This window comes from Phaenicophaeus curvirostris, chromosome 20 (genome assembly GCF_032191515.1).
Source record: "Phaenicophaeus curvirostris isolate KB17595 chromosome 20, BPBGC_Pcur_1.0, whole genome shotgun sequence".
In the NCBI taxonomy this organism is placed as follows: domain Eukaryota; kingdom Metazoa; phylum Chordata; class Aves; order Cuculiformes; family Cuculidae; genus Phaenicophaeus; species Phaenicophaeus curvirostris.
Window position 1 is genome coordinate 6235372 of NC_091411.1, and position 27819 is coordinate 6263190.

At 44.1% G+C, this 27819-nt stretch overlaps 2 protein-coding genes across 8 annotated transcripts in view; both read right to left on the bottom strand.

Annotated features, from left to right (window-relative positions):
- The window catches only part of CDK5RAP2 (CDK5 regulatory subunit associated protein 2), an 81028-nt gene extending 67800 nt beyond the window's left edge, over positions 1 to 13228 (bottom strand). For all 6 annotated transcript variants that reach the window (XM_069873603.1, XM_069873602.1, XM_069873600.1 and 3 more), the window contains exons 1-7: positions 12994 to 13228; positions 11167 to 11228; positions 9468 to 9535; positions 4867 to 4977; positions 4466 to 4542; positions 3047 to 3170; positions 647 to 798 (exon numbers count right to left, since the gene is read on the bottom strand). In XM_069873603.1, coding sequence (XP_069729704.1) covers positions 647 to 798; positions 3047 to 3170; positions 4466 to 4542; positions 4867 to 4977; positions 9468 to 9535; positions 11167 to 11228; positions 12994 to 13199 — 800 coding nt within the window. In that variant the 5' untranslated portion in view covers positions 13200 to 13228. The remainder of the gene's footprint in view (positions 1 to 646; positions 799 to 3046; positions 3171 to 4465; positions 4543 to 4866; positions 4978 to 9467; positions 9536 to 11166; positions 11229 to 12993) is intronic.
- A 4162-nt stretch (positions 13229 to 17390) lies between these two features.
- MEGF9 (multiple EGF like domains 9) overlaps positions 17391 to 27819 on the bottom strand; it is a 57366-nt gene continuing 46937 nt past the window's right edge. For both annotated transcript variants that reach the window (XM_069872969.1, XM_069872971.1), the window contains exons 5-6: positions 26987 to 27259; positions 17391 to 22095 (exon numbers count right to left, since the gene is read on the bottom strand). In XM_069872969.1, coding sequence (XP_069729070.1) covers positions 21641 to 22095; positions 26987 to 27259 — 728 coding nt within the window. In that variant the 3' untranslated portion in view covers positions 17391 to 21640. The remainder of the gene's footprint in view (positions 22096 to 26986; positions 27260 to 27819) is intronic.

Sequence of the window (27819 nt, forward strand, 5' to 3'; positions counted from 1 at the left end):
AAGTATAAGAAATCAGGATGATCTCTTGATCTCTACTTTGGGCTCACACTCCTAAACTAAAACTCAGCTTTACTGGGAAGCTTGCCAGGCACGTATTCTACCCTACATATCTTAAAAAAAAAAAAAAACTTCAAAGTATTAAGGTTCGAGTTTACACTTTTCCCCCACCTAAAAATATTGAACAACTCACCCACCTTTCTTACTACCTTCCAAACAAAGCAAAGCCAGCACTTCGCAAAGCACAATCGAAACCATAACACTCAAACACACTATGTTTCCCTTCCCACTAGATTTACCAGCCTCAACCGACACATCACTGGGACTGAAGAGTACATAAACACCATAAAAGCAGCAAGTGAAGACAAATGGTAGTCAAGTTCTATTCAGCAATGGTTTCAAGACAGCAGCAAGCAGGTGAGCCAGCAAAGTTACAGAGATGCCTTAAAGCACGACATGCTTGTGTCACATGCATACGGACTCTGTGCTGCGGTCATTTAATAGCTGAATAGGAAAGACAGCCAGTCACACTCACTCAGGTATCTGAGAGTAGGATCAAACTGTTAAAACCTATCTCCATGCCAGCTCTTCACATTTTAAACAGTAACGAATTCCAGTGGATAGAAACATCACTGGAAAGAGTTCTGACCTGTCTTTCTCAGCTTCTGTAATCATATCCAGATCCTTTGCAGGGGCATTCATAATTGAAGAAAGTTTCTGCTCAGCAGCTATTCTCAGAGCTTTCTCCTTCTCCGTCATTGCAACTGCTTTTTCCACCTCTTCTTGGGCAGCTTTAAGATTCTGTAATTAAAACACACAATCCCGATGCCTATAAGAACAAAACGCTCACAAAATTTTTCACATACTGAAGCTTCTACCAAACATATGTTGGTATGTTTAATTCAGCAACTTTTACTGAGTAGTTCAAGCACTTTGCAGATGCTTTTGAACCCTTTGTGTCTGCATTTTCAAGACTAATCCATTTTCTGGGGTACATACAGGAAAGACATTTGTTTCAAATAAATAAAACAAATATCCTAACTGACAGCAGAACTGGAAACAAAAGCACCCCTATGTTATGGCTTTAAATTTAGCTGTCATAATTTGGCTTTGTCCCACTGTCCTCTCACTATCATAATAAATAGCTGCACTTAAATTAAAGAGGTTAAAGAAGGGGTTTTTTTTCATTCAGAGATGAAATTAATATTCAGAGGGTCACTGTAGCTAATCGGAACTCTTCCCAACACCATTTATAATATTTTACAAGAATTGATAAAGTACAAACCAGACATTTTTCTCTTGGAGAGCAATGGAAACAGATATATTACCCAGAGATTCCGGTCAACTTCCTCTGGTGAACGAACTCATGGAGATGGGGAATGCCAGAATAAACACACTTGTCATATACTACATAAAATTTGTTTCAGATCCTCATTTTTATATCGTAAGCTTTCCTGCTGTGCTTACTGAACTTTGCTTTCTACGAAACAAAAGCCTCCTCACAACCCAAAAATTACTTCATCTCTCTCCTTCAAGCCAATACAAAACAGCATCAAACTCTGAAGGAAATTAATCTTCATTAGCATTACCTGGTTTTATATAATTATATGATGCTATGTAAACAAGACAGTAATACTGCTCTGCAGTGTTTACATTCATAAGCATATTAAAATTGTCAGAGGCCAATACTGTCTTCAGGCTACAGAAAATACTGTATCACCATAAGATTAGAATATTTGCCCTTCTGCCTGTCAGATGTGGTAAACACCAGTCTGACTGGCTGGTTTGGTACGGAATAAGTAACTTAGGAAGTTCTCTACCTACCCAATAGCACAAAGAATGCTTTGAGAAATCCCAGTTCCACTAAACTGAGAGAAAGGTCATGGAGATTCCTCCCTCCTCCTCCCTGAAGGAGGTCGCTGTTTTATGAATACTGCTAAACCATCCTGATTGAAAATGGCATCAGCAGATTGCTACCAACATCTTCCATGACCAATTCATTCTTTAGAGATGGGAGAGCAAATATTGGAATACATCCACTTGTTCTATTTCTATTTACTTACAGAAAGAGCACAAGAGGTTTGCCCTCCTCACAAACACAGCTACAATATCCCACACCTACAGATAAGCGTCTGCAGTTAAGGATGCAAAACAATCATGAGCTTATGTATTTCTAAAATGGAACACAAACATTTCCAGCAGCCTATTCAATATCAAATTTGTTCTTTACAAGAAACTGAACTCCTTGCTTCTGAGGAAGCGTGTTATTCACATAATGTTTTTTTTATTTTGCTGTTACATTACAAAATGAGGAACACGTGAAGCAATTCCCCTGTAAAGATATCAGCAATGGTTCAACAATAAATACAGGAATAAATTGTCTCAACCACAGACAGCAAGGAACAGGAGAATGTTCTGAAAAGAAGCAATATAACGACATTAGAAGCCAATAACATTTGGCAGATAAAGGTCAATCTAAGACCAGAGAGTGAGGCACGCAGGGAAGCATCCACTAGCTGACCTGGCCAGAGGCTGTAGGTGACCTCTCTCAGCCTATAATGAAAATACAAGAGGAGAAATATAAACCTGAGATTCCATGCTTTCAATACTGGAACACTGAGGTCACCTATAGAGATGGGGAAGGACAGAAGTGCTTACTGACTGGTTTCAGGTCTTCAGGAAACTTAGGGCTTTTCAACAGAAGTGTTGAAAATCCAGTCCCATCTTCCTATAAACCAAGACTGTGTTCTGAAAACACAGACTCCTCACATGAGAATCGAGGCATTGTGCTGAATATTCCTAAATGCCACCAAGAGGTACAAATTTCCGGAAGAACAGCTATCCTCATATTTGATAGTTCAATAGAAGCTAAGAACACTTTCACTGTTTTTTTTTCTCACCCACTTTTTTTCCCCCTGTCTGGTTTGCAGTGCCTGTTTTTCTAGGAAAGCTGAAAAAATTTTGAAAATATAGGCAGATCACAGTATCAAATCTCAGACAACATACAAAACCAGTACCAATTACTATTGCTTCAGTTTCAGCCACTCACCTCTTCCAGAAAGTTTATTTTGCCAGTTAGCATTTCTTCCAGTTCTTGCATCTTCTTCTGTGCCTCTTCCTTCACGCGCTGTGTTTCAGCATCACCACCCTGGGCCAAGCTTTCAACTGCCTTACTGGAAGACCATAATATAAATAGAAATACCATTGTGTATCAGGGTGGAAAACACTTGGCAAATAGATTATGCACAAGCATCTTCCACTTTACCTGTACCTGCTTGTCACTTTAAGGATAAATACTAACATCTACACACTCTACAGCAATTGTAGTGGTACAGACAGAGTTGCACACATAAGCCTTGTGACACTGAATAAGAAGCATTTTGTGTGTATGAAGAAAAAGTGTATTTCCATCATATTCTTAAAGCTTCCAAATATAGCATCTAACCTTCCATAGAGCTGGGATCAAACTGAAGATATGTAGCTGCTGAGACTTCTTCAATTGCCTTTTCAGTAGCTGTTAATAGCTTCTAAGAAAAGAACAGCTCCATTCCCTTGCTAATCAAAGGATGACCACTTGTTTATGATTTTGCCCTAAATTTTCCTTCCTATTATGAATCTGTAGGAGGTTCCATTCAAAGCTTAGCAATACCTTTTCTCGGCTACCTGGAGAGACCAAACAAAACTTAATCCAGTCCTCAGGATCTGCCTGAAACCAGGACTCTCTGAACTCCAGACAAAAGGGTAATTGGTAACAGTTCAGTGCCACGTGAGGAAGGCCACATAAAAATTCCATCAAAACTGAGGCTCGTGTAGCAGTCAGCAGCTGTCGGTCATTGTCAGCCTAGATTAGTTTTGAACCAGACCATCGAGAAGCAAGCAGTTTAACTGTCTATTGCCAGTCCTACAGCCACCCATCCCTTCCCAGACCATATTTCACCTTGCCGACACTGAAAGACAATGCACCACTTAGCTATATTAATTTAGAAAAGATATTCTAACAGAAAAGCAGGAATTTTATGCATACTCATTTTCGTATCATTAAAACCCACAAGATTCATTCTAGATAAATTCTGAACTGCTCTCTCTGCCTTCCTGAGACGTGTTTTGTGTAATCCAACACTGTAAAAAAGTCCAGTTCTTCATCTGTTGGGACAATTAAGCTCTCAGCTTAACTTCTACAACACAAAGACTAAGCTGTTCCCAACCGGTGAGTCATTTATTTACCTGAAAATTCAGTAGAATGAAGGGTAATAATAAAGTCATACCATACAGTATAAATACACTGATATCACTGTGCATTTAAAAATTCACACACGTAACTTCAGTAATGAATGAAGCGATTTCTAGATAAGTGCCCTTAAAATACTACTTTGGTCCCTCATATTCCTAAAACATCAGGAAAAAAAAAGTAGAAACAAGATCTTGGAAGTCCTAAGTAACAGACATGGACAAATACATCCGTACTTACGAGGCTTTGATGAGTAGTTTCTCCCTCTCCTGCAGTTCACGCTTCAGACTTTCTATCTCGACTTTCAGCTCAATGTTCTAGGACAAAAGAATTAAAGTGTCAGAGAGAATTCAGAGATCATCCTACCCAACAGTTACAAACAATGTGCAGATGACTTTCTTTTAAAACCTGATTGCATCAACTACCGAAGTTTTTAACAATCTTAAAATTATTTTGTTATAGCCTGAGAAAACTACTCGGGACATAAGCACACACCACAGAGAACTACTTGGCCTGCAAGATGACAATACACTAACACTCCAACAAAAAAAGGCTCAAAAGTTAAGTAAAACAGTAACTTCCCTACAAAACAAACTCTTAAAAAAGACAAACAGTTGTAGCAAATTATTCCAAACACATACAATTTTGTATATTTCTTCAGTGGGACCATCAAACTTCTGCTGCATTCGCTCCTCCAGAAAGTAGATACGTAGCTTCAGGTTGAAGTTCTCTTTTTTCAGATCAGTGATTTGCTGTGAAATAAGAAGAAAAACGAGCAAATTATGTCATATGCTTCAAACAAACAAAGAGTGAAAACTACTCTATTTGGTTTTGCTCTCCACAGTGCAAGATTAGAATTCAAACCACTGGACAGAGCTAAACGCACATACAGGTTTGGGTTATATACACACACACACATAAATACAATCAAATTGAGAGGGTGTCAACAACAGCATATGATACCCAAGTCAAAACGAAAGCCAGGGAGCTGCAAATACTCCAAGTCCTTCAATAGGTTTCTATCTTCTATAGCTCCAACATGTATCACAGAACATATTTTTCTCCCACCATTCCATCCTAGCCATAATATTTTTTCCCCATTTCCATGTCTCACATGAACAGTAAGAAATCCCATGCCAGGTTACTCCTTGGTTTGGGGGGTTGGGTTTCTGTTTTGTTTTCGTTTTAAGGTATATATACAGACACAACGGGACACACATAAACCTTGTCTGTCTGTGCACCATGTTATGATTTAGCTCGTGTTTACTGTTAGTGCTGCAACATTCAGACACTGGCACTTAAACAGTTATAGAATAGAATTGTTTAAGAACAGACAATACATGCTGCTGTGCAGACAGTGCTCTTTAGAATATTTCTTCTTAAAGCACTAAAACACTGTCTGACTTTACATAATAAGAATCCAAGAGACTTTTTTAAATCTAAAAATATTAAGTCGTTCTTTTTTCTATAAAACAGAACTAAAACAAAATATAAGACGTCATGCTGAAACAGAAGTATCTTCTTAGCAAAACCTTGGGATGGCGGCCTTACTCACAGGAAGAAAAGCACACAAGGCCTGGGAGCCCAATCGAACACCAACAAAACCTTCATTCCATCCCATATTTCATAGTGCAATTCTTTGGGAAAAAAAATGCTTATGATTTTTCACCTTCCTAGTAGAAGCAGTAACATAGTTGATGGTTTCATTAAAGAAAGCAGCCTCCCTCTAAATTTATTTTTAAGAGACTAAGCATAAAACATTCATTCAAATAAGACTGTTCCCTGCCAGATGCTTTCAGCAAAAGGAAATCTAATATGTAACAGAGCTACTAATAAAATATTTATGTAGGCTTTTCCAGAACAGTAAAGTACCACTTGTAAAAATTATTAGCAGCACAATTCTTAAAATATTTGGCCTGTGAAACCCAAGATTATTTTCTGTAACTGCCCTAAGAACCTGCATCTGCAAACAATTTTTCAGTTTAATAATCTTTGCCCAGCAAGATGCCTCGTCATTATTCACAGAAGTAAATATCATCCAAGCAACTGAAAATATGCCTGACTACACAGATTTTACATCCCATCCACAGGTCCTGAAGAAGCTTGTCTTTGGAAGCTGCAGCAATACAGATATTTATCTTTGCTTCCTGTAATTCCAATTGGATGACCACACACAGTAGCAGATGTAAACTTGAACTATGCAAGCTGTAACTGTCTGAAGTGCGATGCCTCATGAGGATCATGCACTACCTTGAGTAACTGGAATAACTGTTTTGGAACATTCAAATTGACGTAAGCATGGAAACAAAGCAACTCTGTACTTCAATTCAAGTCCCAGAGCCCAATACACAAACATCGCTCAAAAATGAAATCCTTATTGAGATTAAGCAAAGAAATTAAAGATTTCTTAAATGAAGCAAAGCTGCAGAGCAGGGCCCGATCCTGCACGTCTTGCTGGCAAGCTCAACACTATGCATGTTCAATTGCTGAGAGCAGACTTTGCAGCGTTTGGTCTGGTTCATGGGATTTAAGCTGTCAGTAGATCATTCCTCACAGTCTCTGTTCATTCAGAAGAAGTCCAAGTGCCAAAGGCACTTGTCAATTGTTTCAGTTAAACTTTTAGTTAGCCTTCAGGAAAAAACAATCTCAAAAGAACTTGTCATCCGTTAATTCTACTCACACATATTTCAGTGGCAATAGAATTAAACCAAAGAGCTTAAGGGTGCTATTTTCAACAGGCAAACAAAACAAACTACGGAATCATAAACGAAGAAGTGAAACAAATGTTGTCTCTGACAGGCAGTTTCTCAGAGGGAAGTTAATTCAGGCAGACTACAATTAAAAAGTTATAGCTTAATAAAAGACAGCATGCAAAATGTGAACGAGTTCACACTACAACGGGATTTTAATGACAATCCTCTTGACTTATGCATTTAAAGACTCCGTCTTAATTCCTTTACGCATTTTGATTTCCGTATTTAAAAAAGCAATGAAAGAAGAGAAACAGCAGACACTTCCTGAAAGACCAGGACGATGCAATGCACTCTACACATAGCATTCCACAGCAGGGACAGCGTGGCAGCAGATACCACTGCCTATCTCAGTTTAGCTCCTTCTCAGGTCTGCACAGAGCCACGACTTTGCAGAATGGCATCTGTCAGCAGAGGCTGTGGTTTTGCAGCCTAACACAGTTTTTGCCAGCAGAGGCCACTTTATGAGACAGCAAAACTAAGAGTGGGTTTGGGAAGATAAGAAAAAAATGCACAAATTATCATTATTCAGTTCCCTAACTGGATACCAATCATCTTTTCTATTCATGAACACGTTAGAAATCATAACAAGGTCCTCAATTAAAGATGACTTTTATTTTGCCCATGTAAAAACATGCTCTACCACATGGTGGTTCCTCCCATATTGCAAGAAAGTGAAACACACCATAAACACTAAACAAAAATTTACACCTCCAGTATTACCTAGCTCAGGATCTTCTCCAGGCCTAAATATAAAGGACCTTTTCCATACAGATCCACCCTTTAGCCCATTCAAGGGTCACTACATCCATCCTGTTCTCTCCAACCTGCCAGGCAAGGAGCCCGCTCTCTTCATTATTTCCTTCTCATATTCCGTATATATAACATAGCCTCAAAAATCAACAAATCCATGCACACACATAAACCATGTCCAAGCAGGAGATAACTGGAACTTCACCCACCAATTCAGACTTTTTTTCAAGTGGGACCAGTACAGCTTTACAAGGTCAGCCCAAAAGTGCATCTGAACACAGCAACTATTGGCTGTTGGGTAAAGAGTAAAAGGACAAAGAAAATGAATGCTCCCTTCCCAAGTTCAACCTTCCAGCTACCAGCAGTCTCAACACCTCAAAATTAGAAATTAATAGAAATATCCGAGTTTCATTAATTCTTCTTCCTTTACATGAATGGATTTTTGAGCTTTGTTATCATTTTGGTGTTTCTAAAGGCCTTTGAGAAGTTTACAGCTCAGTTCAACACGACGAGTCTGTACATATCAGGAAATCAGAGATCACTGGGGAGATCCCTTCTACTCTACATCATATAGAACAAACAACAACAGATATTTCCTCCCTCCTACAACTTTTTCCCCCCATGCAAACAGTCACTGCCGATAATAAATCATTTTGCAGAATGTTTATTCTAGCCTGGAGTCTTTGGTGCATATCACATTAAAAGATTTTAAGCACGTACTAATGCCAAAGGCAGTGCCTTTCTATCCCAGCCAATACACAAAAACAAAAGAGAACATAAAATACAGCCTGTAAAAAACATCCTTCACCAAGGCTCTCCAAAACAAGCATTAAATCCTGAGCAAGGGGCACAGCTTTCTCATCAGAAGGATGTAAGGCTACAGGAAACTGAAAGAGTTCAGAAGAAACACTCCCTTCAAATGTAACCATGCTACAACAGGTAACAGCAGTTACAGAAGCACACTAAAAACTGCAGACACTCAACACACCCTGAACGAGGCAAACCACAGCCTTCATCTGTAGTATTTATCTCCAAGAGTTTTGGTTACTTCCCCTCTACAGTTTCTCTTCACAATCATAACTTGAATTGAACAAGCTAATGCTTTTTATAGGGGACTTGTCCTGTAGCACAGATATACCCCAACCAAATCACCATTCAGCAGGTACAAACAATCGGCTTCTTCAATTTAAATAACCACTACAATTAATACGTTGAAAAAAAAAAAAAAAAGTTTTCCTTTATATTCTAATAAGTGCCAAAAACAGCTTTATCTACACAATTGTCACCATGATACTAGCTAGATCTTTACAACAGAAGCACTCTCATACTTAATTATAGAGGTAAAATGTATGACACAGTCAATTAATTAAAACGCCAAATTCTGTTCTAGTCTAAAAGAAAATAAACTTGATGCTTCCTTGAAATAAATCAATTGCAGACTGCAAACCAAATTCTTATGTTTCTGTCATTGCATGAACTTTTGAACAGGGGGTGCCTTTTTTTGTTTCACACCTTAAGAAAAGCAGTTGGCTAGTCTCAACAACAATTTTTTGCCCCAACTTTTGAAAAGAAATACTTAATATCTGAAGCGCATAAAACCAGCTGGTTATACCTGCAACATATCTGTGTTAATTAACACAAATTAAGAACCTGACTCAGAGTGGCAGCACTTTAGCCAGCACATTAGAAGTATCTTGGCCATAAATCTGTACGGAGTTTTACATCATAAGTCTGCTTACGTTTTCATAGTCCTTCATGGTCCGAGCTCGAGTTGGTGAGACTTTCTCTTCTGCTGCAGCTGGTAACACTAGACATTTAAGAAGACAGAAAAAGTTTAGACAGGGGAATGTCTAAGCTAAGCTTCAATTTGGAAACAGCAAAGCCCTACGCTAATCTAAACATAATAGAAGTACATCTTTTGGGAAGGGAGGAAGGCGATTTTTTTGCCCCTTATTTACACTACATGTTAGTACCACTAAGCAGTTATGATCTAGATTTCTTTGTGGTGACAGTAAGTTCTCTACCACATCAGGTCTCTAATTCCAATATCACCCATTTAAACCAAGATGCAAACTGAAATTAAGCTATATCAGGTATACTTTCAAGAGTAAATCCTCAGAGCAACAACAAAGGACTGCCATGTTACAATTAAGTCCTATCATGCTATTAGAAGGCAGTTCAAATCTTTCAGTATCTTATTGGTCCCAGGACCTGTGGAAACCATGGACACAGGAAATGGCTGGTATGCATGTTCCCAAAATGTGCCTTCAGGACGGATTACATGTACTTAATCTCCTGTTTGCACACACATTTTCTACCAGCCACATTTAATGGGATTGCACTACTTCTTTCCATTCGCATCTGTGAGAGTAAACTTTTAATCAGAATAATGAGGCTGTATAAAACATGCAGCACTTATATCATCTTTAATACAAAGAAAAGAGTGCTGAGGACTCAGACTGCCTCTCATACTAACTACAAGAAAATATTTCATTTAAAATACTTCCAAAATTGCTATGCAGAGCAGCCTTTAAAATAATCCAAAGAATACCAGCCAGTGGTTCATCAACCTTGCCATTTTAACTACTTGCACAAGACAGCTTTCCTGGAGCACATGCAGAACACTGTAACTTCACAGCACGGGTATGTTTCTTATATTTGCTTCCTCTCATAAGCAATAGATCTTCCTGCCAAACCATCTGATTTGTCTTAGTTTCAACCACCTACTTCATCCATACAATGCAGCCAGACAAGTTTTGTTGCTGGGTACAAGCACGCATAAAGAGAAATCTAAAACATATGCCTCGAATTCAAACAGTTAACCACACGGAGAGGAGGTTTCATACTATTGTTCTCCTGCCATTTTACTTTAAAGTAAGTGTTTCAAGGAGTCTCCAACGCCTGAAGATGAAATTAGTTATATGATAGATAGTTAGATGAAGATAGTTACATGGCCATCATAGAGAAAAATGTACTGAATGACAGTTTCTGTTCCGCAGGAACCAGACAGGAAGGATGCAGAATGCACGTACAGCTAACAGCTCAGATACTGAGCCTAAAGCAGGTCTTCAAGCTCGAGGTAACTGTATATATCAACTGGGAATGGAAAACCTGACAAAGTGCAGCATGCAGCTTCCCTAAAACCAAGCAGCACTGCCTTGCAGGATGCTCCAAGCATTTTTAAGTCCAGGCTCCAAAAACCACTGATCATCTGACATTGGACTGGGAGTCACAAGGACCGCAGACAACAACCAACCACTGTCGTTTCACGCTCGGAGAGAGACCTCACAGTTGCATCACTGAGAAACGTATCCTGCAGTTTTCCCTCGGGCTTCAGGGCCCGCAGGGAGTGCTGAGCCCCCGCTGACGCAGGCTGGGGACATCAGGCCCAGCCACAGCTCCCTCCCCGTGCCACTCCTGCCCACCACTCGCCCTTACCTTTGCTGCTGGTCTGGCTGGCCCGAGGGTCCCCAGGAGAGAGGTCTGGCAGCTGGGAGATACTGAGGAAGAAGGAGGAAGACACCACTGAGGAACTGAAAGCTGGGGCATAGGGAATGGGTTGCCACAGAATCATAGAAGAGAATCATGGAATGGTTTGTGTTGGAGGGGACCTGAAAGCCCATTCAGTCCCACCCCTGCCACAGGCAGGGACACCTCCCACTGCATAAGGTTTTGCAAAGCCCCATCCAGGCTGACCTTGAACACCTCCAGGGATGGGGCAGCCATGACTTCTCTGGGCAACCCATGCTTGTGCCTCACCACCCTCATTGTGAACAATTTCTTCCTGATGTCTAATCTAAATCTTCCCACCTCCAATTTAAAGCCATTGCCCCTTGTCTATCACTCCACGCCCTTGGAAAAAGTCCCTCCCAAGCTGTAACCCCTTTCCGTATGGGAAGGCTGCTCTAAGGTGCCTCCAGGAGTATTGTCTTCTCCAGGCTAAACAACCCCAGCTCTCCCAGCCTGTCCTCACAGAGGAGGTGCTCCAGCCCTCACATCATCTCCATGGCCTCTTCTGGACTCACTCCAACAGATCTATGTCCCCCCTGTGCTGAGGGCTCCAGAACTGGATACAGGGCTCCATGTGGAGTCTCACACAGCAGAGCCAAGGGGCAGAATCCCCTCCCTCGCCTGCTGGTCCCGCTACTCTAGATGTAGCCCAGGACATCCACCAACATGCCCAAGCCCTCAGTGCAATCTCTGCCGAACAGCGGTGGCTGGAATCCCCTCTGTCTGCAGCCCTTCTGGGAAGATTTATCCATCTGGGAAGATTTATCCCCGAGGGACAAGATGTAATCCAGAGGGACCTGGACAGGCTAGAGAAGTGGGCCTGTGAACCTCATGAGGGTCAACAAGGTCAAGTGCAAGGTCCTAGACCTGGGTCGGGGCAATCCCCAGATTCAATACCGAATGGTGAGAGGATGTGATTGAAAGCAGCCCTGCAGACAAGGACCTGGGGGTGATGGCTGATGAGAAGCTCGATATTAGCCTCAGAAACCAACCATGTCCTGGGCTGCATCAACAGAGGCATGGCCAGCAAGGTGAGGGAGAGGATTCTGCCCCTCTACTCCTCTCCTCTGAGACATCATCTGGAGTGTTGTATCCAGTTCTGGGATCCTCAACATAAGAAGGAGATAGAGCTGTTGGAACTGGTCCAGAGGAGGCTACAACGATGAACAGGGGCTGGAGCATCTCCCATATGAGAACAGGCTTGGGAGAGTTGGGGTTGTTCAGCCTGGAGAAGAGAAGGGTCCACGGAAACCTGATAACGACCTTCCAGTACCTGAAGAGGCTACAAGAAAGCTGGGGAGGGACTGTTTATAAAGGCTTGTGGTGATAGGACTGGGGGCAATGGGTTTAAACTGGAGAGGGGCATATTTATACTAAACATAAGGAGGAATTTCTTCACTATAAGGGTGGGGAGGCCCTGGAACAAGTTGTCCAGAGCAGTGGTGGCTGCCCCATCCCTGGAGGGGTTCAAGGCCAGGTTGGATGGGGCTTGGAGCCCTGATCCAGTGGGAGGTGTCCCTGCCCCGTGGCAGGGGTGGGACTGGATGGGCTTAGAAGTCCTTTCCAACCCAAACTACGATCCTCTCTCCGTGTGAGGGGGGATCCACCCTGCCCCAGCCCCGGTCTCGCCGCACAGCCCCGGCGGGGATGGTGCCTCGAAGGCTGCTCGCTCCCCGAACCCCTCGGCGAGCTCATCCCCCGCCAGGCCCCGCGCAGACCTCGCCCTCGGCCTCCCCCCAGCGCCCCCGTCCCCACCTGGCCTCCAGCGCCACCGGCAGCGTGGGGTCGTCCCCGGGCAGCGAGTCCATGTCGGGCCCCGCCGCGGCTCCTTTGTGCGCGGCTTTGGCGGCTTCGCTGGAATTCAAACAGCGGCAATCGCTTCCGCCATCTTTGCGTCGACGGGGGTGAAGCCGCTGAAGCCACCGCGGAGGAGCGGCGGGGCGGGCGCAGTGGAAACTCATAGCGAGCCGCCATCTTTGCTGCGGGCGCGGCTGAAGTCGGGGCTGGCGGGCGCCATGTCGTCTGAGGGCAGAGCGGGGCGGGCATGGGGAGAAAGCGGGAAGACGCCATCTTGAGTGAGGGAAGCGCCGGCGGCGTCCGCCCGCGGCCATGTTCTTTCAAAGGGGGAAAGGGGGGGGGGGGGGACGCCGGGTCGCCATCTTTACTGAGGGCACGGCTTTGCGCAAGGAGCTCCCGTGTGGCGGGGAGTTTCGCTGCGGCGTTCAGGGCGCCCGGCGGAGCCGCTGAACCTGCGTGCTTGTGAAATATCTGGGTGTTCGTAAAGCGGAGAGCCGAGCGCTGCAGCTGTCCCGCTTTTTTTTGGGGCGGGGGGGTGGAAACCGTGCTGGGTTGAACGTTTCAGAACATCTGGAGAAGTGAGGCTGTGACCTCGTGAGGGCCTGCAGCCGGGTCGGGGCAATCCCCGCTGTCGGTGCAGGATGGGGGAGGGTGGAGAGCAGCCCTGAGGAGAAAGACTTGACAAGAATCATAGAATCGTAGAATAACCAGGTTGGAAGAGACCCACCGGATCATCGAGTCCAACCATTCCTATCAAACACTAAACCATGTCCCTCAGCACCTCGTCCACCCGTCCCTTAAACCCCTCCAGGGAAGGTGACTCAACCCCCTCCCTGGGCAGCCTCTGCCAGTGCCCAATGACCCTTTCTGTGAAGAATTTTTTCCTAATGTCCAGCCTGGGAAAAAACTATTCTTGATATGAGCCGGCAATGTGTGTTCACAGGCCAGAAACCAACCATGACCTTTGCTGCATCAACAGAAGTATGACCAGTAGGGTGAGGGAGGGGATTCTGTCCCTCTGTTCCTCTCCTCTGAGACCTCATTTGGAGCGTTGTGTCCAGTTCTGGGATCCTCAACATAAGAAGGAGATGGAGCTGTTGGAACAGGTTCAGAGGAGGCTACAAGGGTGATCCGAGGGCTGGAGCATCTCCCACTTGTATGGGACAGACTGAGAGAGTTGGGGTTGTTCAGCCTGGAGAATAGAAGGCTCCAAGGAAACCTTGTAGCGACCTTCCAGTACCTGAAGGGGCTACAAGAAAGCTGGGGAGGGCCTGTTCACGAAGACATGTAGTGATAGGACTGGAGAGGGGCAGATTTAGGTTAGGTATGAGGAGGAATTTCTTCACTATGAGGGTGGTGAGGCACTGGGACAGATTGCCCAGGGAAGTTGTGGCTGCCCCATCCCTGGAGATGTTCAAGACCAGGTTGGATGGGGCTTAGAGCCCCTGATCCAGTGAGAGGTGCCCGTGCCCATGGGAGGGGTGTGGAACTGGATGGCCTTTGAGGTCCCTTCCAACCCAAACCATTCTGTGATTCTATGACTCTTACCTGTCTAGAAAGCACTGGATAAGGGCTGTCCACAGGCCATGGTAATCCTAGTTTCATTATTCAAGTTGTCATGATGCCCTGATAGCTCCACTTCTCCAGGTACCTTGCTCCACTCTGTCCCAAGAAAAGCTCTAAGGCTGTGGAAGGTCCTAGGCCAATGGTAGCAGCCATTGCAAGCCCTGGATGTGTATGGTCACGATGGGATTCCCATTCCTATCTTCCTGTTTTATGTGTTCAAGTGGGTGACGGAGCAGCTGTTAGTGCCCCAAACTGCCAGGAAATACCAGGCACTGCTTAGCACAACTAAGCTCTTAATCTCATCTCCTCTCTCCTGGGACACACTCCTCTGAAGTGATAGGTGATAAGAGACGGAGGGAATGGTCTCGAGCTGCATCAGAGGAAGTTTAGACTGGACATTAGGAAAAACTTCTTCACAGAAAGGGTTATCAAGCACTAGAACAGGCTTTGCACTTGAGTGTCTCTTGGGGTCATCAGAGACTCCAAGTCCCTTTAACTCCCCCAGCGGCCCTCGGGAGACCTTTATCACCTTATGTGACCTGGTCCCCTTTTGCAGTGGCTTCACCTTCTGCCAACCTGAAGTTATATTTGCAAAATCAGGTCTGCCATATGGCACCAGGAACTGATCAGTCAAGCCTGAAATGGCCTCACGTGGCTGCAAAGCAGACCTTCATCAAATGAATGAGTCCACTTACTGAAAGGATAACACCAATTTGCTCTTGTTTAAAATTACAGTAAAGTATTTCATATTTGATGTGTGCCATTAAATCAGCATTCATCAGCCACGAGAGCATCTCAGGTCATTCTCTGCTGTGTGCTATGGGCTGGTGCAGCACCTCCGGGTCTCTAGAGCCACAGTTCATATCCCAGCCTACTCCATTTCCAAAGGAAATGAGCAGGGCCCTCCTTGCAAAGTTCATCGCTTTGTGAAATGTTGGTCTGATGGACAAAGGCATATAAATATATAAGTGTACATACACACAGACATGATGGAACGTTTCCCTGGGTTACTGCACTGCCCCGCTTTTTAAAACCTGCAGCAGCACAGAGCTGGGAGGGGCAGAAAGGGCTGGGAAACCCATTGTTTAAAAAGCAGTTAACAACTTGCTTTCCGATAATCTGCTTAATGTTGTTTAACCTTATCTTAATTAGTAGTACATTTGGAGAGATTAAGCTAAATCCTTGCGCCAGGAAGCTGTGCTTTCCTACTTTACAAAGCAGCCTTAGCACCTTAGAAACAAGCCGCTAAAGGGAATCTAGGAAAGAAATACTTATGGTGATGTCATGGTATGGAGGAGTTAACCACAAACTCCCAAGGAGCAGGATGAAAGCCAGCTGTTCAGTGCACTGGGTCTGAAGCACGATAGTGGCACAAGGAGGACAGATGTCACCGTTAGCTGAGCATGGGTCCTCCTTGCTGTTCTCAAGTCCTTAACTCTGGCAACCTGGTTCAACATTCAGTTACGCCTCCTCCTGTTACAGTTCAGTGCAAAATTCCTCCAAGCCTAAGTCATACACAATCAAACTGCTCTGCTAATGCAAATCAGATCTCTGTAAACTCCCTGGAATTACACCAGCGTGGCCCTTGCTTGTTCGGATCTGGCTGAGTTCAGCATTTGAATGAACACTTAGTTTTAAGTGCTTGCTGAATTGATGCTGACTTACCGCTCTTCAAGTATTTTGCATAATGAGGGCCAAAGAGTTAGACATAACACTTATCAGAGAAGAGTAGCTTTTAGCATCTATATTTGCTTCTGTGGCCAAATTAAAAAAAAAAAAAAATCAATTTCTTAACACTAACAAATGAGTGAAAACAATACAAGTTTTCCAGAGGTCCTTTTGCAAACACTATCAGAGTTGTTCAAAACTCCCGATGCCACAAATGTGGATTTAAGGATATCTGACAGCATAAATTTCCTTTGAAAAACCCGTCATGGCCATGAACAGAAGTCTGCTACAATATCCTCTTCCAATTTCCAGCTTTGCTCCGTAGGTTTCATTTGTAAGGACTGCACAAATCTGATAAAATAGGTCCGTGTGAATATTACAGACAACAATGGGGAAATACACATTGACTGTCTCACCACCAAACATGTTACTGAAAGTGGCAGAAAGCTGGAATGGGTAATAAGCAGATACAAGAGATCACAGGGCTCCTTTTTTAAATGGATTATCCCAGACAGAATGTCAACTGTACTTATGAATCTGATCATAGAATCATAGAATAAACAGGCTGGAAGAGACCCACTGGATCCAACCATTCCTATCAAACACTAAACCATGTCTCCTAGCACCTCGTCCACCCGTCTCTTTAACACCTCCAGGGAAGGTGACTCAACCGCCTCCCTGGGCAGCCTCTGCCAGTGCCCAATGACCCTTTCTATGAAATTTTTTTTCCTAATTTTCATTCCTAAACTTCCCCTGGTGCAGCTTGAGGCCATTCCCTCTCATCCTGTCCCCTGTCACTTGGGAGAAGAGCCCAGCTCCCTCCTCTCCACAACCTCCTTTCAGGTAGCTGTAGAGAGCAATGAGGTCTCCCCTCAGCCTGCTCTTCTCCAGGCTAAACAACCCCAGCTCTCTTAGCTGTTACAAAACATTTTGTGTTATGGTTCTCATTTCACATACAAGAGTATAATGAAGGAATAATTCTCTTGGAACAAATGTCATTACTGGGATGAGATCAGATCCAATCCTTGAGGTTTCAGTCCAAGTGTGGTTGCTATCACTGGGAAGACTCCTGCTGAACTGTAATGAACAAAAAACAAATGCGAAAATCCAAGTGGCATAGATACAAATTATATACATTTATTTTTATTCATTTTAAATAACATTCTTCTGTATAAATTCTGACATATATTCAAATCATACTTTTTTTTTTTAGAAATGCATTGGTAAGCATAGCTTATGCTTAGGAGACGTCTTATTTGGATGTCTAGTAAGACTGATGGGTTTCAGTTGGGAGCACGAACAACTTAAGGCCCACATTTTTCTTATTTTAATCCATCCCTCTGACAGATGAAGAGCAGAGTCCTGTGGGAGCTCATGTTAAAACTTCACTTTGAAGAGAAACGTATTTTTAGGATTCAAGCTTATATCCTTTATTTAAAGGAGACTGTGCAAACTTTCTGCCACATTTACATTGTGTGTAACATTGGAGATAAAGATGCTATATAACAGTGGTTAACTGGCTCAGGATACCTGAAGGATGCTGAATACATCCCCTTCTCTTTCTTAAATAGTTTCCAGCGTGCTAAGTTTACTCAGCCTGGTCCAAGGGAATTATCATTCCAATGGATGACATCTCCTGACAGCTCCCCAGGGCTAGCTCTCCACACAGTTATTTCTAGCTACAGTGGTTCATAAGATTCAAGATCATCTATCCACATTAACCCAATCACATTTTTGCATGTCTTATGCACTCTGTGCTTACCAAATGCTCTCCTAAGTTTTGAGCCATCCAGGCTGCCTCATGTCTTTGACACATCATTGCTTTTTGCCCTTTATCTGCTCCATTATACCCTCTTGCCTTCAGTTACTTGACTGTGGAACTGAACTCACTCCCATCCAAACCAACTGGATCCACAGGGCCTTCACAACTCTGAGGATCATGCCTTGAGAGCTGGTTTCCCACCTTCACCCAGCCCTCACCTGCCTTGTTGTACCTAGCACAGGTGTTTTACCCCTGCACCACTTCAAAATACAATGCCTGGAGAAAGAACTAGCTCAGCTTCTCCCTCACCTCCCATAGTGCCCAGGGGAGAGCTGCATGATAGATGGAGAGAGCAAGGAAGATATAATCTCTACCGAAGTCAAACGTGAAACTGTTTATTCTTTCCTTGATGAGGCATTGATCTCCTTTTATAAAACATTCCTCTGTGCCAAAGGGCTAGTTGGCTGGAATCTTCCAGCTGAGTCATTTTACCATCTGACAAGCATTGTCCCGGTGCCACATCCTTGCTGTGCTCCTGTCCCTTCTAAAGAACATTCTGTGCTTTCCCTCTGCTGTTCAAACTGGGCAACCAGGTTCCCCCTGCCCAGCCAAGCTTCCCAGAACATCTGTGGAGGCAACTAGATCCCTTCATCCAGATGTGCAACCTATGGACATGAGCACAGCTGTACCACCCTCCCTTGCAGACTGACTGTAGGGCATCCTGCCCTCCTCATCTGTTGAAGCCCAAGGCTCAAACACAAAGCGTTTTGAGTAATTTGGAGGTCAGAAGCAGCCCAGACACAAACACCTACCAGGTGCTGTGGCAGGCATGGTCTAGAAGAACTCAGCGTCTGACCCCACGCTCTGGTTTTGCAGATGGTCATTATTTCTACAGTGAGACAAAAAAAATCAAAGCCTATCCCTGTTACAAAGCAGCCAACAGTCACATCAAAACTTGAGGAAGAGATGTTTTGTGGCAAAGATTAAAAGATCTACTAAAATATTTTGGAAACATTGAAGTGAACAATCTGTCTATCACTTTACCCGCTAGCATTCACCGCAGAAGCTAACACTTCCTCAACTGCCTTTCCCAACCCTATCAAGTGACCTTGTGCATCGCTACATCAGCACTCCTCAATAATTACAACCTTTAGGAAATTTTCTATTTTTTTACCACTCTGCTCTTAAAAAGCTGGATGAGTAACTCAAGGATTAGCAATATCCAGATTTCTCCTTCAGTCCTCCCCCGTTTTACAACTAAATGTAACACTGCTCTGAATCACATCAGCCAGATTTATTACCTGAACTACGAGACCTCACCCAGGCCCACAGCAGGCAACAGGAGCATTTCCATCTGCTTAGCCCTACCTGCAATATCACATTCTACCTTCACCGCTTCCCTTTGTTATCCTCAACTATTTCCCTTCTTACTTGTCATGCCTCATCTTTAAATCAAGCAGCAATTTTTTGAGGCAGAAATGGCATCTTTGTGGGTGTATTTAGAGCACCTATTCTTCCCCCCTCCCTCCCCCCTCCAAAAAAAATCTCCAATGGAAAGAAAAGCCTCCATGCAGCACCAGAAAGCAAATAAATAATCACCACATTCTTCCTACTATTTCTCATCTTGAGAAACATTTACTTTGCTTGGCTCTGAGGATGCATCCGTCAGCTCCTGCTGACCTTTAGCAGGTACTTCATTTATCCTCAGCATCAGTTGCTTGCAAAGCACCAACACGCACAGCAATGCAGCTTTAGTTCTGAGGTTGGTCATGAGTCCAGTGAAATATTTGTTTCACGCCCTGCTTAAACGTGATGGTATTGATTTTGATGGGTCAGACCTGGCAGCTCCCCGGCACAGGGAGAACACGGCGCCTGCCTCACAGCAGGTACCAGTGAGAGGCTCAGCAGTGCAACCTCCCTGTGCCCTGCTGCCCGTCAGCTGTTCTTCCTCTGCTAACAGTCCACCAGTCTCCCACAAAAATCAGGGGAATCGAAAACCTAACATCTTCTGTAGTTTTTTTTTCAACAGCTGATTCCCCACCACCACCTTGTGCTACATGAATTTCCTGAAAGCATCCATACACTTTCAACTTTTAAGCCTAGAAGCACAGATCCGTTCCTGCCAGCTCTTTGGCTGAAAGCTGTTTCCACCCAAATCCAGGAGATTTGCCCTTATGAGGCCGGGAGGCTGCGCTCAGCCACCCAGCACGTCCCCTGTCACTCTGTCAGCACCAGAGAGATGGCCATGAGATCCATTCACACGATGAGCAGCACTTGGGAAAAGCTCAGCCATCGAGATCAGGCTCTGAATGCATTCATGACAGTGTATTTGCATTTTGTATGAAGACTTAAAAGCAAGTAACAGAATGGTACATCCGATTTTTGGACACCTACTAGGCCCTAGTCATGGCAACGTTGGTATTCACTCTACGTTTAAAGGAATGGGAAAATTTGACAGATACGCGTAGGGAGCACTCACATTTTCTCTAAAAAAGAAAGTTATCAATGATGCTAGAAGAAAAGCTTTAAGCAGTCGGTGTTTGCCAGAGTCCCAGCTCCAACAATATTTCCATCTAATTTACAATATTTTTAACAATCCTCATGTTTTTTGTCCTTTTTAAACAACGTCACTAACCGCTGTACAGTTAAAATCTAGATGATAAAATGACCGGGGCAAGAGGGGAGGTTGGGGAGGGACTCATGGTTTTGTTGTTGGGTGTTTTTTTGCTTGGTTGTCTTTTTTACAAATTATTACAAATACAACCTCAATAAGATATATTACATTTTATATACAGAACACACCATTTCTATCAGGGTAGGGTATTAAGCCTAGCTTTTATTTTTACATGGCAACCCTGAGATATCTTGTCGTCTTCCCTTGCACAGAAACTATACAAGTTCATTAACTCCTCCTAGAAAAAAAAAGAAACAATGGATTGCTATGATGTAATAGCATCACCACCCTGTATAAATACTCAGAAAGGGAAAAGCTTAGTCTCCTCCCTAACTCAAATGTTATCACTTTTTTTTCTGTTTCCCTGTTTACTGGAAACTGATAATGGTGACTTTTTTCAAGTGTACAACTCGCTCCTCTACTTGCCTCTTGGTAGTACAGTGAAGAATTATTTCCCTTTTATCGTCCTCCTTTTCAAATGAATTATATCAGGAACTAATATGAAGCCTTTTCAAAGGTCTGCTTCCTGAAAATCCACTGTTAATTCATGAGCTACTTCTCAAACTAAATGATGCAGACACAAGGATGCTGGAAATCAAGTAGCTTCTGACTAATCGTGGGGTGCTGCTTTCTCCACCTCACCACCTCGTCACTAAAACAAAAATATTTTAAGATCAGCACAATCCAGTCTCTAAGAACAGTGAATTCTATAGATCTTTATGGAGAACAGGACACCGAATGCATTCCACCGTATTACCTGAAATTCGGATGTACTACACTTTTTTTCTGTTCACCTGCAAGCTACAGCACGCCCAGCCTACGAGTATCTGAAGAGCAAATTCCTCCACGAGGAGCCTTGGCACGGATCCTGATACCCCTTCAACAAGCCCTGTAACTTTCTTTAAGCCAACTCTGGACCAGCTGGATCACTTCTTCTAAGCTTTATAATTATGCATGGGAGTAGTCAGCGTTAGCTGTCCATTCGGTGCGACTTCGTTCCCATCGTCTTCCAACAGCCCCGAAACGTCAGCGTTGGGGATGCTGTCGTGGTAGCTGCTAAAACTGATGTTGTCCTCTTTGAGTTCAATGGTCCAAAAAGGAGCATTAAGTTTTCTATTTTGATACTCACGGTACATGTAGACAGCACCCACAAAGCCCATTAGTAGGACCACAACAATGATGATAACTGTCAAAATAATTATGTTAAACTGAGTCCATGAAACATCTGCAAAAGCAGAGGTGCTATTGTCAGAGGAACTCATAGGAAGTATCGTCTGAATAGTTGTTGGCGTCAATGTACTGTTTATCACTGCAGTCGAAAATGATGTTGCCTTGCTGGCGTTTGGAGCAGAAGTTGTAAACTCCCTTGTCTCTGGGCCAGGAGTGGTTTCTACAAAACAAATAAAAAAAATATTAATAAAAATACACTAAGCTGGAATCAAACACAGACAGAAGAGATTGGAAACTTATATCACAGTTATTATGGAAATAAAGTCTATGCTGTTAATGCTGGTGTTTTTTTGAAGTAAATGGTTACTTAGGGTTGCATTATTTTCTTTTTATAAGTAATTCCACATGCCCAGTGCTCACTGACTGCATCATTCCTGTGAAAAATGAGTGAAGGATGGATCAGTGCAGCAACCAAGATTCAGTGTTAGACACAAGCTCCTGATGAAAGCAAGGCCACTTGGTCCAGTTCATAATCCAGGCCATGAAAACGGGGCTCTACCAAGCTCAGCAAGTTTGGACGTTGAACCTAAGGAAGGCAGAGTTTCACTTTTGTCTCTGTGGGCTGAGAGGACACAGCCATTCAAAGAGCTTAAACCTTTCACAGTCGGGACACAAGATGCAGGATTTATGTTCACAATATGGGATTTATTTCTGCCTTACTTGTACGTGATAAAAAATGAAAAAAATGAGCCATCAGTACTCAGCCATCACAGTGTTTAGCAACGAGTTTCAGTATTTACACTGCTTTATGTAAAAGGGCAAAATAATCCCAGTTCTGCTTTTGAATGAAAGAGTCATACACAAATCTCATGGAAACCCTCCATCCGTGTAACCAGAAGCAGAACGTGACCAAATCACAACAGAAAAAGACTGTGAATGTTCTTACAAAGCATTCAAAAGACAGCAGAAGCCAGCTGGGATCCTGTTTTGGTATCAATATGTCTGCACACAAAGGATGAGAACATGGTAACTGCCAGACTATGTCACAAGCACCATCTTCCTCTGCAGCCTCTTCCCAGCCACAAAACAGCCAAGAACTTCCCTTGCTTCCAGCACACAAGGGATAACTGCCTTCTCAGATCTATGAGGCAGCGACAAGGTAACACTGGAAATCTCATAAACGGTACACAGATTCACTAAACCTTCTTCAAACTGGTTGATCCTCAGAATGCACCATAAAAGCCTGAGTATTAGGCTCCCAAATGTAACTAATAAAGTGTTTTCTGCACAGGAATAACATGATCTATTTTAGATTCTTGAGTCCAGGCAGCAGGAACCCTCCAGAAACGAAGCCTCAATCAATCAATATGTTCTCTGCACCTATTGCTCCACTGGACTCTCTGCACCCTTCTTTCCCATGCTCTTCCATTTCTCCTTCTGCCATCAGAAATGCAACTTCATTTTAAACCTACTTACAGCTGCAGCAATTACAGCTGATAGTGCTGTGCTGTATTGATCCAGCTCTCCTGAAAAGAACGTCTACTAATTATGACTGAGGAGAGTCACTTCCGAAGGACTAATTTTGCACTAAGTTGCATCTCCAGTGGCAACAGGAGCTGTAAATATTCAGCAAGACTCCTTCCACGAGCCCTAGGGGGAACTCTCACGAGTTAACTGGGGATTGTCATGTTCCCAGTTCAGGTGATAAAGAAAGAAACTCCTCTGGAGGGGCTATCACACTCCTAATTTTGGTTCCGGCACAGAGTCCCTCCTCCCTGCAGCAGCTCCTCTATTCGCTGCAGGTCCTACCTTGGGTTAAAATAAGGATAGTTGGCATGTTAGATGCCAGAAGGCACTTCTGTAAGGAATTAACAGGCAGAATTAGATCACTTTAAGTGGAAAGAGGGGAGATTAAGATATTAGGAAGAAATGTTTTCCCGTTAGGGTGGGGAGACACTGGCACAGGTTGCCCAGAGAAGTCACACACGCCCCATCCCTGGAGGTGTTCAAGGCCAGGTTGGATGGGGCTTTGAGCCCCTAATCCAGTGGGAGGTGCCCCTGCCCAGGGCAGAGGGGTTGGAACTGGATGGGCTTTGAGGTCCCTTCTGACCTAAACCACTCTATGATTCTGTCAACTACGCAGTAGGAAGCAACATGATAGGAGCAAGAAGTTCCTGGATACAGCTCTGGGAGAAAGGCATGAGGAATTCAGTCATCCTTTCCAAATTCCTTCATCAATACTCAATTCTTGGCAAACCCTGCCGGCAGCTATAATTAGAAAAAAGCAGAACAGAGACAATGGCTGATTCACCAGCAAAGAAACAGGATTTTTCTGGGTTCTATTTATGAGTCAGCATCAGTTAAGTGCTGGCAAGAGGGACATGGGTGAAAACATTTCCTGGAACTAAGAGCAACGTCATGGTGAAACAGTGCCGGTCTCTGACCGCTGACTGTCGCCTTTGGGCCGTGAACAATGACGCCTGTTTCCGCTTGCCAGGGCCGTGCCAGCCCTCCAGATGTCCGAAAGCAGCTCCTTGAGAGCAGCAGCTGTTCAGTCAATGGGCTGCTTTGGCAGCATTGACGTGAACGTCATATCCAGCTGCTTGATTGAAATGCAAAGCTTCTGCTGCCTTCTGCAATGAATGAGCACCGGCAGGAGCCAGGCCCGCGCCAGCAGCCCACGCGCCAACACTCAGGGAAGGATGTGATGCTCAGCTGGGTGGCACAGTGCCACCCTGCATCACTAAATCCATGCTGCTATGCTCCACCATGGCAGCAGGAACACTGTACACCCAGAGGTCAAAAACTATACTATTGGTCATCCTATATATCCTTTGAATAAACTCTCCATCGGCCTTGAAACATCAAAACCTCAGTCAGGTTTAAGAGTCTGAACAGTCCCTGTGGATACTCAAGGTTGGATTTAGCTTTGGCTGTTCAAAACATGCTGATTCTTTTCAGCTGCGACCACTTAAGAGTCTGGGTGATGATTTCATTCTCCAGGCCACTCAAAAGCACTAGTGGTTTATGAAATCTTAACCTAAAACTAGTTTCAATGCACAACAGTACCTCAGCATGTCAATTTTTAGGCAAACTGCGTGTAAGAAACTGTACACCTTTTTAATTGCTTAATAAGAAAAGAAAAAAGCACATGTTGAAGAAATAGGAAAGCTAGAAGAGCATGCCCCAGATCCTTGGAAAGGACACAGTCTTTTCCTGCAACAGGGAAGGCTACAACAACATCATTGAAATAAAATGACTGCTGAAAACTACAAGCAAAGCCATACACACGGATTTTAATGGAGCAAGGTCACATAGCTCTTTGCACAAAGACAGAGCTGTGCAGGGGGAGATAATGGATGACCCAGTGCAAAAGTGCCATTTGCAGCCCTGCAACTGTACCGTTACAGCTAATGAGCATTCAAGTTTTTTGTATTGATCATCTCCCCACGCAGAGAAGGACTCTGTGATTACACCTCCAGAGAGCAGCATGGGAGTGAAAACCACATTAAGCTCCTAATGGAAGACCTGAATTAAATCTCTGTTGGTGACAAGGACGAATTTGGGCTCAGATACCTTCCTGAGCTCTGGGTTCTATTATCTATCATGTAATGTTTTCATGCATGGAGCTGGAGATCCACCTTGTGGACCATCCTCTTGATAGCCTCTGAAGGAGCATCAGCATCTCAGATGTGAACTGACTCATGAGAGACCTCGAGAGCAGGTACCAGTAAACATTGGTGTTAATTCACTGTGCAAGTTTAGATCTCATCTTGCTGAGATCTGACTTCCCCATTTAGAAAGCAAAAATAAAAGAATATCTAAACTTGGTCCAAACAGTGATTGTTTGCAGAGCATCAAGAATGACAAACTTATTATAAACACCCTTTCTAGGGAACCAGACAGTGCCAACAATGGGCTAGTCAATAAGGACAATTCACTGGCCACGAAGAGATCGAGTACACCAAACAAATCTAAAAACCTACCTTAAAACACACTGCTAATTGGTTTTGCTTTCCAGCTTGTTTACTAGAGGTGCCAGCCACAGCCTGGGAATCAGGGTGGTTACTCTAAACCCCAGATTTCAAGGCCAGTAGTCATTAATGTGTGATAAATGTCTGGTTTTCTTCCTTGTGCCACAGCCCAGAAAGGATATAGAATCACAGAATCACCAGGTTGGAAAAGACCCACTGGATCATCGCGTCCAACCATTCCTATCAAAATACTAAACCATGTCCCTCAGCACCTCATCCACCCGTCCCTTAAACACCTCCAGGGAAGGTAACTCAACCCCCTCCCTGGGCAGCCTCTGCCAGGGACCAAGGACCCTTTCTGTGAAAATTCTTTTTCCTAATGTTCAGCCTAAACCTCCCCTGGTGGAGCTTGAGGCCATTCCCTCTCATCCTGTCCCCTGTCACTTGGGAGAAGAGCCCAGCTCCCTCCTCTCCACAACCTCCTCTCAGGGAGTTGGAGAGAGCAATGAGGTCTCCCCTCAGCCTCCTCTTCTCCAGGCTAAACACCCCCAGCTCTCTGAGCCGTTCCTCATAAGGCCTGTTCTCCAGCCCCTTCACCAGCTCCGTTGCTCTTCTCTGGACTCGCTCCAGAGCCTCAACATCCTTCTTGTGGTGAGGGGCCCAGAACTGAACACAGGATTCGAGGAGTGGTCTCACCAGTGCTGAGTACAGAGGGAGAAGAAACTCTCTGGCCCTGCTGGCCACACCGTTTCTGATCTAAGCCAAGATGCCATTGGCCTTCTTGGCCACCTGGGCCACTGCTGGCTCACTTTCAGTCAGTCTGTAGCACTGCATAGGGTTGTTGTGCCCCAAGTGCAGGACCCAGCATTTGGCCTTGTTAAACCTCATGCCACTGGACTCTGCCCAGCAGTCCAGCCTGTTCAGATCCCTTTGGAGCCTCCCAACCCTCCAGCAGATCCACACTTCCACCCAGCTTAGTGTCATCCACAAACTTGCTAAGGGTGCACTCGATGCCTTCATCCAGGTCAAATGAACCAATCTGAACAATTAACAGTATATTCCCTCCCCAGCTTTCAGGTAGCTTGTGCCCACTGGAGCAGCACAAGCTTCAACACCAATTGGAAGAGCACGTTTTACCTATCCTGGTGCAGTTGGTCCCCTCAGGGTCTCGGATGTAGCCGTCCTCACACTCCTCGCAGTGAAACCCAGCAGTGTGGTACAGGCAGCCGATGCACTCCCCGCTATCCGGTTTGCACACGCTGGGTGACCGCGCTGGGTCCACATTCCCGTTGCATTCACATCTTACGCAGATGCTGTCAGAGTTGTAGTAGCCGCTGTCACACTGGTTGCAGTTTGGGCCGGTGTAGCCGGTTTTGCATTTGTCGCATCTTGGAGCAGTTTCACCAAGCTCTAAAGAACACAGAAAGCAAACCAGGAATGTGCCATAGCCCCCACAGAGAAACAGCTGCTGTCAGATTGGTTCTGTGGGACCTGACCACAAATCACTATGACAAAAATCAGCAGCTAGCGTTGCTGCTGAACCCATCTCAAATTTTAAGCTGAAAATGTAACTTTTGACCCGCAGCATTTTCTGTTTCTAGGGGGAAAAAGCTTTGGGGATTTCTGATGCCTTGTACCAGCATCACAGAGCATGCTTAGCACGTTGCTAAGCAAACTGAACATTTCCATCTCAAAGAGCCAATTTCAGAAAGCAGCTAGAACTGTATCAGGGATGTTAGCAATTGGCAGGAACTTTTTGGCCTACATGAAGCCAGAGATGGCTTCATTGCAGAATTGATTAAGGAAAAAAAAAAAGTGTCTTACGCGTGTTTATTACAGCTATGACTTCTCTCAGTCACATGAAAACAGAGCAGAAAGACTGGGAAGTCTGGAGTCCCATGGAGATATTCAGGAGAGAGCTCACAGAGGTACGGATGGCTACATGGCACTGCTGCCCATCTCCTGTACCT